At 36.5% G+C, this 12573-nt stretch overlaps 1 protein-coding gene across 8 annotated transcripts in view; it reads right to left on the reverse strand.

Annotated features, from left to right (window-relative positions):
• Positions 1-7481, reverse strand: part of ADAM22 (ADAM metallopeptidase domain 22) — a 265301-nt gene extending 257820 nt beyond the window's left edge. For all 8 annotated transcript variants that reach the window (XM_074266617.1, XM_074266620.1, XM_074266619.1 and 5 more), the window contains exons 1-2: positions 6586-7481; positions 5858-6033 (exon numbers count right to left, since the gene is read on the reverse strand). In XM_074266617.1, the coding sequence (XP_074122718.1) occupies positions 5858-6033; positions 6586-6673 (264 nt within the window). In that variant the 5' untranslated portion in view covers positions 6674-7481. The remainder of the gene's footprint in view (positions 1-5857; positions 6034-6585) is intronic.
• Positions 7482-12573: the final 5092 nt, after the last annotated feature.

Below are 12573 nucleotides of genomic sequence, written 5' to 3' on the forward strand. Positions count from 1 at the left end.
TGCTTCCCTTGCATAAACAGAGATCCCAGGAGTTTTTGCTTTGGTTAAGTATTTTGTAGGAGTAATGTAATCATCTTTTTTTTTTTTTAATGTGAATTTGTTTTTAAAAAGTAGCTGAATATTAACAAAGTGATAGAACTGATCAAAACTTTATATGCTGCTGGAGAAGGAAGATGAACAACAAGACTACTTTTCAATTGTTTCCTGGAATATATAATTTGTAAATTTACAAAAGTAAAATTCACAAGTGTACATTTTCCTTAAGTCCTTTTTCTATGGTGATGGATCCCATTTTTTATGATTCTCTTCCCGTTTGAATGAATCATCACCTTCCATCCAAAAGGAAAGTAAAAATACAAATAGGTCATATACAGAAAACAATGGTTTCTGACAAAAGGAAATCCCATTTGAAAGCAAACAAAACAAAAGAAACAAAAAATAAAATACTGAAGAAAATGAAGGGCAGACAAAAAATGTTTTTAAGAATGAACATTATGTTTGTACATTATATCAAAGGAAAATGAACAAGTATTACAAAGGACCTAACTTTTAATACTATATGATAATGATGACCATGATCATAATCATGATTATGATGATAATGATGAGGAAAATTAATATTGATTAAGTGCTTACTAAATCCAGGCATAGTGCTGAGCACTTTTTAATTATCATCTTATTTAATCCTCATAACAACCTAAGGGGTAGTTGCTATTATTTTCCTTGAGTCAGGAAGGAACTAAATGATTTGTCCAGAGTCACATAACTAGTAAGGCTCTCATGCTTGAGTGAAGAAGGGAAAAGAGAATGGCAGAAAATATTAACTAAAAGAGATCAAGGAATTGTAATAGTATGACAATCTAGTTTTATTTTTCCAAGGGTCAAAAGGTTATCTGTAAGATCCAATATGAAATGCTTATATGTCCCCAGCCCACAAATATATACTTGACCAGTACTTTCAGCTGAACTGTTTGTTGAATTGAACTGAAAGTGTAGGAGAAATGAAAATGCACTTAGCACAAGTTATTTCAGGCCAGGTGAAAGGAAAACTCCTGTTTCAAATTGCCCTGTTTTATCTGTGGTTTTAAAGAGCTGAGAGTCTTCAGGTTTTGTGGACAAACATGTTTCAAAAGCATAGAAAAGGTCTGTGACCTCGATCTGGGGATACTGATGTTTTGCCATAATGTAAATTTCTTAATAGCATCAAGATTTTCCTCAGTCAAGTGTGTTTGCTATGAACATCACAAACAAGGCTTTGGCCATTTAAAATTTTCTATGTATAGCCTAATAAACATTCTTGAGATGGCATGAGTCTGTACAATTGGGAATTTAAGAAACTCCATATAGTATGGCCTAGCACCACAAAACAAAATTTGCATTCTGCCCAAATAATCACATTTCTGCAAAATTTTCTATTTATTTTAATGAAATATAGCTGTATTCATCACATTTTGGACATAAAAATGAAGTAAGTCATACAGTTGCTTTGAATGCATAATTAATGAGTATTGTGCTGTAGTCTGTTCCTGGAAACTTTTTGCGACATTCAGAAATAACATACTGCTACTGTCTCAATAATGGATCTGATCCTTCCAGTTGAGAAGGAATTAAAAAAAAACTGGTTCAAACTGCTCTGACATATACTGACTGTGTGGCCCTGGAAAAGTAGTTTAACCTCTCATTACCTCCCAGACAACTTTGGAAAAATTGTTAATTGAAGTTATTGATCATCATTGGAAGAGTGAACTGTGGTTGTTTATGCCAGTTGAAATAATGTCTAAACTGAAACTTTCTTAAGCACATAATAAGTGCTTACTAAATGTTTATTGATTGGATAATTAATTGAAGGAACTCTAACCAAAGGAAATAGAGTTCTTTTTAGTTTTCTTAGTGTGAGTTTTCTTTCATCCAACACAAATTAAGACCCTTCTGTAATTTAGTAGATTGTATTTTGAATTCCTATGACTGAGGGATGGAGGAGTAAAGTCAAGGGAATGAAGTGAGAGGGAGAATGGAGTGAGAGGAAGGATTTTATTTAAGTCAGAGAACATATCTACTCCAGATAATGAATCTATTTGGATTTATTGAGGTTGGTCTTTGAACATAAATCCAATCCACCCAAAAGACTACATCAGAAGTATTTTTAGACTTTATAATTCCTGTTATAGTTTATGCCACATTAGCCCTAGCCTTATCAGTCCTCCATTCTGCTTAAGCATACCAAATACTATAGTGTCCAACACTTTTGAAGGTTTGTTAAATTCTTTCAGGCAAATTGGGCACCATTCAGCTCACTCGAATAATACCATAAATATATAAAATGGTATTCTGAAAAAGTTAGTGAATTTTCATTATATTGTAGAATATTTCTGTAAGTCTTAGTAACCATATTGATTTAATAATATTTACAGGAATTTGTTAGTGGAATTAAGTACAATTAGCATCAGATCTTATTTTCAATTAAAATTATTCATTTTTGTGGTCTATGATTATTACATTAATCACATGGACTAAGAGAAAGGGATTCAGGGTTACAAATTTCATTTTTAAATAGAAAAAAAAATTGGTAAAAACTTATATAGCCTTGTAAGCATTATGTACAAGCCAGACAAAAATTATAACTATATTCTTGCCACAAAATATACCATTCAAATTATTTTTAAAATGTCTATCATGGGCATGTCATAAGCAGCTTTAATGAACTGGTAAACTGTTTTCATATAAACAATACCAACAACAAAATGGAAGAAATACTTTTTTCCAAGAAAGAGTTGCCTAAGATTATAAGGCATTTTTAAATTTGTCTTGAGTCTGTATGGATTGTGTACAAACTCTTTGTGAACAGCCTATCTTCTCCATTAGAATATAAACAGGGGCTGTTTTCACTTTTTTTCTTTGTATCCCCTGTGTTTAGAGATTAATCCTCTGATTATAGCTTCCAAAACTAGTTTCAATCCTAATGGTTAATGTGAGCTCATATAAAAGGCAAAGCTAGTTACCAGGAAATGTCAGTGAAATAAAGACAGAAATTACCAAAAAACAAACAAACAAACAAAAAAAACTCAAAAAAACAAAAACAAAAACAAAATTTTAAATCTCCTATGTTCAAAGATTCTTTAAATTTATATGTTTAAAGGTATATGTTTAAATCTTCTATGTTAATGGTTTTCAAGCAACTTCAAATATACCACTGATGACATGAGTTTTCCTGGTAATCCATTGAGTGGCTTCTTATAATAGACACATTTATAAGAAGCATTGTCAATACTTTTGTTTTTGATTTGGAATGTTTATGTAACAAAGGCTGACCATTTTGTTGGTCAGTGACACTCAGTGAGTTGGGAGAAGATAATATTTGACTAAAGAAAGAAGTCAAGAAAGGCAGTCCAAGGAATACATTATAATATGAGATTTGAGAACAATTTGGAAAATATTGAATTCTAGATTTAAAAAAACAACAACTAGCTAGTAGTTAAGTAGAAATACAGATATCAAGAAAGAGATTTGTTGATATAGATATAGATATATATACTTATAGTATAAAAATAACTATACATATATAGTATAAAACAAAAATAACTATACATATGCTTTTTCTGAATTAATAATGTAAGTTAAACATAATTCTCATTAAAATAAAACCATATGAATATATGCTTTTGAATTTCTAGCAATATCTCACACTTTTATAGAATCTAAATATTTGTAAAGCATTTTCAAATGAATAGTATTTTCCATGTCCCCTTTATAAATACATACTTTTATTTTATTTTAATTTAAGAAAGAATAAGCCTTTACAATAGTGTGGTAGTAATGATCTCTAAGGTTTTTCCAGTTCTAACAATTTATGAATCTATGAGCTTCAAAAGATTAAGAAGCACTGCTCTAACATAGCTTTTAGAAAGAAATCATTGGGGAGGGAGTAATGAGTTCCTGAAAATTAAAACTGGAAGGGATTCTCAGAGATTCAATAGTCCCAACTCCATATTACATAGAAGAAAACTTCCTTCCTCTACTAAAATAGAAAGGAGACTTTAAAATGTGTTTTCAATGATAATAGGAAGTCCCAGAGGAGAAAATTGCTTCTATTCACTCAGGTTTACACTTTCTCTTCAACTTATTGTCTTAGAGTCCCTTCCCATGCTAGAAAGGTTTTATGTTACACTTTTAAAAAGAGTTACCTAAAGTTGACTGCTTTAAGGATACTCCTATTAATGATTAAAATGAAGCCATCTGAAGAGTTAAGGAAGTGGGTCCTTACTTTGACTTTAAGCCATGGACAGCAATCCAACCAGGAAAAATAATATCTTGGAGCAAATAGTACTACCTCTAATTACAGTTAGTTCATGAAGACAATACTAGTTAACTTATAAAGATACCATTAATTGAAAAAAATGTTTATTGCTACTATTCTTTAGCATACATAAGAGCCTATCTAGAAAAGTACATAGAGAATCAGAAGTAGACGAAGAACTATTCTCTAAGTCAGGAAAGCCTGTGTTCAAAACCCTCTGATATCTGACACTGTGATCCTGAAAGTACTTAATTTCTTTGGGGTACTGGAATTTCTCTCAAACTGTAAGTCGCAGACCAGTGATTATCTGCTTGGTAGAGGAAGTTTCTTCACTTGGATTTTCTACATTAGTAAAATCATATATCTGAACAAAGATATCTTATTAACTTTTAAAAGAATTAAACTGTGAAAACAAATGCTAATTTCATGAAAGCAAACAGAATAACTTCTCCATGTAACCAAGCACTTTAATCATAAGTGTCTACAAAAGTTCCTGTGACCATCAAATATACAAAAAAACTTCAAAAGCACTATTCTTGATAAAGTATCTATTGATGGACTTCATATAAGAAAAAAAAAATCTTTTTACTTCAATCAGGCCTATCTTAATTTCAAAGACAGCATCAGATAAAGGAGGTTCTTCTGCATTTCCAATTGTCAGTGCAATTTTAATAAACTTATCAAATATTTACATCATTATTAATATTTATGGTATTTAACTCACAACTCCAAATAAACTTCCAAATAAACTATAGCTTTTTTATATTAATGGAAGTATAGTACACTAATTTAAAACTAAAACATCAAAATCTTTCCATATCAACATGTCTTGGGATGACGGCACCTAAAAATCCTTTCTTAACAAACACTCTACCTTTTTAGGAAGTTGGAGGATGGGCATCCTCCTTGGTATGCGCAAATCAGATAGAGCTGTAAATCTAACAGGAGATTGAGAAGGATGGTGGTTGTTTTGCTTTTTTCCCCTTCTTTAATCCAATTTGCTTTTGATTATTACAGAAAGGATCACTAAAATAGTCTTCTCTTCTAGAGTAAAAACTCACCGTAGTTCTGTCCCATTACAACATTGTTCTTAGCCATCAATATGAATATATTTATTCTCTCTCTCTTTCCCTCTCCTCTCTCTCCTTTTCCCTCCCTCTCTCTCAGTCTCTCTTGCCTCTGTTTGTTTGTCTCTGTCTCTGTTTCTCTATCTCTTGCCTCTCTCTCTCTCTCTCTCTCTCTCTCTCTCTCTCTCTCTCTCTCTCTCTCTCTCTCTGGCCGAGTCCCTTGGGGGCATCCTGCAGGAACTTAAACTTGAGACGAGCCAAGCCCTGCCTGGCCGCCCGGCCACCCGCTCTGCAGCGAGCATCCGACATGACTAGCATTTGGATGGATGGAGGCCGCCAGTGTTAGGGAAGGCACCTTGTCTCCCGGGCAACAGAAACCTGATCCGGGTGGTAGCTCGCAGGCAGCTGGCAAGGGGCGTCGGAGAAACCCACGAGAGCCGCCTCTCCCCCGCCCCTCCGCCACCACGCACACCTCCGCGGGGAGCCCTCCGCTCACCTGCCCGCCGCCGGGGCCGCCGCCAGCCGGGCCGCCCCGGATCCGAGTGGTGAGCACGTCATGGCGAGTTTGGTCCTCGCCGCCCGAGCGGTAGATGAGTCGGAGGGGCACGATGTTCTCTCGCTCCAGAAAGCGGTTTTCGTTTCTTCTCTCTAGCTCCGTCAACAAGGCGTCTCCTCCGGAGTGGTAGAAGTGGAGGGGGCGAGGGGAGCGAGGAAGAGAAAGGAGACGGAAATCATCACCCCGAACGCAAAGGTCGCCCAACTACTCATCGTGCCCTCCCACGATGCAGTCCCCAGCCTGGCAAACAAACAACCCCAAAAAGTCCCTCTCTGAGTAGAGACCCTGACCCAAGAGCGTTGGGACTCCCCGGTGTTCCCCCAAGCCTCCCGGGGGCCCCCGAGTCCTGGTCCCGCGCACCCCAGAAAGGGCTTTCAGGCTCGGGGCCCAAGGCAGGGCATCCCCCGTTCATTTTTCCCAGAAAGAAAAAAAGAAAAAGAAAAAACCTCCTCCGGAGGCTCCCGCACAACACGACCACACAAACGCGCACGCACCCAGTCCCTTTTGCTTCTACTCCTCAACACCCGCATAAAAACAATTGCTCCCAGACATCCGGGGAATGGGATTCCCTCTCTCCAGCGCATCCCTGCAATCTGCCAGGGAGCAAGTGGCCTGCGTGCGTCGCGGAGCTCCCTCTATCCCGCAGTCATGAACGATGGGGAACTTACCTGGCAGCCTGCACAGAGCCAGCGGGAAGATGCCCGAGATGCCCAGCAGCAGCCGGGGGAGCAGAGCCACAGCCTCCGCAGCCCGCATGGCTCTCCTTTGCCCTTCAGTCTGCCCCGGCCAGGGATGATGCTCAGGGAGAGATGCTCATGGTGGAGACGCGGGCATCCAGCCCCGGACGGGAGCTCCCTCTCCTCTTCCCTCCCTCCTCTTCTGCCCTCTCCTCTCCGCGGCTGGCAAGCGGGCGCTCTCTCCTCCCTCGCCCTCTCGTGCCTTCCACCCAAGCCCGAAGCGCCGGGCACTGCCTGCCGAAGACGGCCGAGCCCAGGGCTGCTGCGGCACCTCCTAGGCTGGCTGCCGTCTCAGTGCTGCATTGTGCTGTAGCGTAGTCCGCCGGCGGATAGCAGCAACGTCTGCTGCATTGGGCAGGTTTTGCTGGAGCCCAAGTGAATGCAAGCGCCTCCTACCCCTTCTCCTGGCTGAGCCTCGTCCTGGTTAGGACGGCTCAGAAGGGAGAGTGAGAGTGCCCTGTGGAATCGCCCACCTCGGCTCTGGAGGGGGAGACACAGGAGGAGAGTAAGCTGGGAAATGTAGTTCTGAGTTCAGTTCATCCGTTCTCTTCTAGAGGTACAGCAGGCGTAATTGCGGAGGGACTGAGAAAATTGCCCAGAGAAAACCATCCAGACCCAGGAAGCAGAAGTCGCCAGCATCACTGACAAAGAAAGCACTAAAAGATTTTTTCTGCCAAAAAGTTTAGAGACAGTTCTGGACTGTATTGATTAGAAATAAGAAATGACTTGATTTTCCAAAAAGGGGGGGAAAAAGTGGATACTGCAAAATTATAGGCCAATAAGCTTGATGGGGATCCCTGGCAAAGTTCTAGAGCAGAGTATTGAAAGGTCACACTAAGGAATGGAAACATTAAAAAAAAAAAAAAAAGTTCTCATGCATTATATTTATAGACTCTGTATGTAATTTTTATCTTCCCCAACCATCCCTTCTTCCCTAGACTTGAAGCTCCTTAAGGTCAGAGACTCGTTTTATTTATCTTTCTATATTCTGTCATACCTGGCATAATACACTACCAGAAGGTTTGCTTAATGCTTGTGGATTTTTGTTTGTCAGTAAACATTCATCCTATTTTCCTTTTGTAAAGGGCAGATGCACTTAGATAACTGAGCACTTAAAGCTAATTACCAATTGGACAATATGCTTGGAGAACGACTCTGTCCAACTTTTCAGTGCTGGCTCAATCTGTGGGTGTAGACCGAGAAGTGTGAGAGGGATCAGAAGGTGGAGTAAGACAAGCGGAGTCATTCTCTGGCGGTGGAGAGAGCAACCCCCAAAAAAACCAAGAATAAAGACTTTTGCTTATTCTGACTCCGCTGATTCTAAGGTATCCAGCGTACGAACACGATCATTACATCCTTTTTTTGTCAGAGCACTTCCGCTGGTAGACCAGTAAGCTACTATAAACATAGTAGCTTTATATCTTTATAACAATGAATCATTTCAAGATGTCTCTATTTTCTTAAGAAGGAGATGATGAAATACTAGTTAGGTGATTTAGTACAATTTGGTTGTTATATTAAAAGGACTGACAAATCTTACTCAAACAGTGTTAAGGAAAAGATTAAAGCCATCCCAGAGAGAATTCTCTTGTCGGAATATTATGGAATGATCTATTCTGCCCCCTATTAATAATTTAAATACCATAGATGGCATACTAGTTAAAATTACAATGGCAAAGCTTGGAGGGAGAGTTTAAAAACATTTTTGTTAAGATATATGATTTTGTATCTTCTTATATATCCCTCGTGTGCTATCTCTTCTGAGAGAAAATAAGCTCCTTGAGGTGAGGGGCCATTTGTTTTTCCCTTAGTATCTCAAATGCCCAGTACATAGAAGATACTTAACAGGAGAACCAGAATATAAGACTACCTAGAAAGACCAAGAAAAATTTTAAATCAGTTGATCTATCTGGTCTTTTAAGTAGTTAATTTTTTTTTTACTATTAAGTGATCAAATACTCTAATTAAATGTTTGAATAAATGCTTGTTTGTTGATGAGATTGATGATAAAATCTGTATTGAAAAAATCTTGACAGTCTGGAACAATGAATAGAATAAAACCTAACAAGAGGAAGTCTAATTCCTTCAAAAGTGAATCCCTGTACTTAGGTTAAAAAAAATAATAATCTGGTACTTAATTAGAAAAGATATATTTAAAATATATAACCCCTTCCCCTGGGCATAGATAGATCTAGCTTTTGTAACAAAGACGTTTGAGAGAGGGCAAGGAAAGCAATAGAGTAACTCTACGTTTGACCAAAGGGAAGGATGTGCATTTTCTTCTTCCCTCTTTAGAGCCAAAATCAATCATTATAAGGCATAAAATTACTCTTAGTAACAATATAATTCATCATGACTTCAAAGGCTGTATAAAAAGTACTGAAGGGTTATATATTCTATATATTTCTCATTTCTTTTTAAAGAATATTTGATGAAGAATTCAATGAGCAAAATCAAGGGAACATTGTATACAATAACAACAATTGTGAACAACTAAGTTATTCTGAATATTAAAGATACTCAAATCAATTACAAAGGACCTATGAAGGAAGATAATATCCATCTCCAGAGAAAGAACTGATAAATAAAAGTATGCATAGTGTCATTTCACACACACACACACACACACACACACACACACACACACACATACACAAATAGAAATACAAATAATATAGTTTTATACATACATGTCAAATGAAGGCTTCTAATGTGGAAGAGGGAAGGAAGGAGGGATACAGTTCTGAATTTAAAATGTAACAAAAATTAAATTAAATTTTAAAAAGAATGCTAAGAGGCTAAAATTGCTATTATGAACCTCATGTCTGTTACCCTAAATTTAGATGGAGTCACTTTAATCTATTTGCCTCTTTAACTTCATGAGAATCTCTTGTCTATAATTTTTGTTACACAATACCATCTCAATTGCTGTCCCTTGGCCAGGCACATCTGTCTGGGTTAGATTAAAAAGGAGACAGAGCTAATGATTGACAACATATTGATGGTTATTTAATCCAAAACATTTTACTCTGTCTTTGCTTGTATATTCACTGACAAAGGGAGGTATTAAAATATTTTCTTTTGGCATATTTACATAGAAGTATTTCTGCATTACTTTGTAAAAAAAATAGAATATACACCTATATAAATAGCTAAGTGAAGAAGTGTTTTCCAACTTCTGGAAATGAAAATGGAAAAATGCACAGGTCTTCATGAATTTTCAAATAAACATCCAATTAGCATAGATGTTACAAAATTGTATTTCTAAATAATTTTAATTATGTCAAATGGAATGACATACAATCTTAAATCCAGTTGACAAGTCACATAAATGTTTCCTGGCTGTACAGCAATGCTTAAAATTAAATTATGATTTATATTCTCTAATTTCTATAATAAATTTTGAGGAAAACTGGCATATTTTCCTTTGTTTTTCTCTTGATTTTTGACTTTTCATCTTCAATAGACATCATTCTGAAAGCTTGTATATAGAAGTATAAACTCTTGTATTTCCCTACAAGTAAGATGATAGATGGTAGATAGAGAAATAGATGAATAGATGATAGAGATATAGGGCATTTATTAAGCGCTCACTATTTATCAGGCAAGTAGGCTGATGTCCCAAAGGAGGTTACATTCTAATGGAGAAAGACAATACACAAAAAGGAGCTGGAAGGGTGGGGGATACTTGCCTAGACCCAGACAAGCTAAGGTGAAATTCTCTAGTCAGGGTCCAAATTGCTTCCAGAAGTTTTAGTCCAAGATTCTTCCAAGGAGAGAAGCTCCTTTGTCATTATTCAAAATCAATCGATAGGCATTTTTAAATGCTTACTATATTACTGAAACTGTGTTAAACACTGTCAATACAAAAAGTAAAAAAGAATTTTGTGCTTCAAAGAGTTTCTATTCTAAGGGGGAGAAAACATGATCATACAAGACATATTCAGATTAGATAGAACATAACCTTAAAAGGGAAAGCTCTAATAGCTGGTGGAACTAGGAAAGGCTTCCTATAGAACCATGACATGTGAATTGTCTTGAAGAAGACTAGGGATATTAAGAAAGAAATTGAAGAAAGAGTAAATTCTAGGCATGGGGCAAAGCCAGTCCAAAAACATGGAGATGGGAGATGGAGTGCCAGATGGGAAGAATGTCAACTAGATCAGTATAACTGAATCATAAAGTGGAGAGTAGTGATATGTAAGAAGACTGGAAATATAGGAAGAGACCAGCTTGTAGAGGTCTTTGAATTACACATTTAATCAGAGAAGTAATAGAGATTCTCTGTAATTTATTGAGTGTGTATTGGGGGAGGAGTTATATGATCAGACTGACATTTAAAAAAACAATCATTTTGGTAGCTATGTGGAAGACTGGAGAAGGGAGAGACTTAATATGGGAAGATCAAGTAGGAAGTTATCTCAATAGTCCAGAGTGTTGGTTGTGTGAATGGAGAGGAGCAACGTATAGAGACATATTGTGGATGCCAACTGTTTTGCAAGATTTGGTAAAAACTGGATGTACAAGACTCATTGTAAAAGACCCTAATGTTGAGGGAAAAACACTGAGTAAGATGCTCACCTGTGAATGACTTAGCTATTCTCAACAATATAATGTTATCCAAGACAACTCTGAAGGACTTTTGGTGAAAAATGCTATTCATAACCAGAGAAAGAACTAATTGTGTCTGAATATATATTGAAATATACTTTGTTTTTCTTGAATTTTTTTTGAGGGGGAGAATCTTATTTTTCTCATAACATGAGTTTTATGGAAATGTTTTACATAATTTCACATGTATCTTCTCAGTAAAAAGAGGGAGGGGGAAAAGGGAGAAAATCTTGAACTCATTTAAAAACAAATGTTAAAATGGTTTTACATGTAACTGGGAGAAAATAAAATATTAAAGACAATTAAGAAAAGAGGATCATAGTACCTTTTGAACAGTTTTTTTAAATAAAAACATGAATCACAATACATAGCACAAATGATCTCTAGAATTGGAATTAAGAAATTAAAAATGGAAACAAGGCTAATTTTATAGACATACCACACACTTAAGCATTTATTCAGCACTCACTAATTCTATGGCAGGCACTGAGCTAGGTAATATGAGCACAGATAGAAAAGTAAGACAATTCCTGCTCTCAAGGAGAGTTTACAGTCAATCTACTGTGGTTTAAAGGATCAGATGCAGAAGTGTCAAGGAGGAAAGTTTTAAAATCATATTTTTATGGCATTAATATAATTCTATAAATGTTAGAGAAAGTAGATAAGTATTATGGGTAGGGTGGAATTTAGCTATGGATTTAAAAATATATTTAAGAGATGTTTCTTCCTTTCTAAGCAAAAATCTTTTTTCTTCAGATTCTAAATTATAAATCTTGTCAAGAATTATGCATAAAAAGATCCAGAAGTTATTACTATTTAAATAATTTGGACACTGAAAATATCAGTTTCATAGACAAGTTGTCACTTTAGAGAATTACTCGTACAAAAACTACATTACATTTGTATCTGTATTTCAGATACTTAAAGTGTATTATTCATTTGTTGCCTTCTAAGTAAAAGAATATGGTCAGGGTCATCTATGAACACCAAAATGTACATCTCCTCATCCTATTTCATCCCAGTTTTCCAAATACTTCAGCCATTGACTAGAGAGGCTTCATTACTTGGAAGTCAGTTTATTGGGACAGCTGCCTTATAAGAAAACTCATGTATTATCTGTATCAGTTGAACAAGGAACTGAGAATTTCTCAGAGAGGGGAGAAAAATGGTCAAGGAGAGTCTGTTTTGCAAAGAGGAACTTGTGGCTGCTGTAGAAAATACTTGGGAAACAAGGTGAGTTGATGAAGAACGCCTCCAGAAAATATGCAGATGACCCATGTTCCTCTGTGAAGAGTAGCAACATGGCTC

The sequence above is a fragment of the Sminthopsis crassicaudata genome, chromosome 5 (assembly GCF_048593235.1).
Source record: "Sminthopsis crassicaudata isolate SCR6 chromosome 5, ASM4859323v1, whole genome shotgun sequence".
Lineage (NCBI taxonomy): Eukaryota > Metazoa > Chordata > Mammalia > Dasyuromorphia > Dasyuridae > Sminthopsis > Sminthopsis crassicaudata.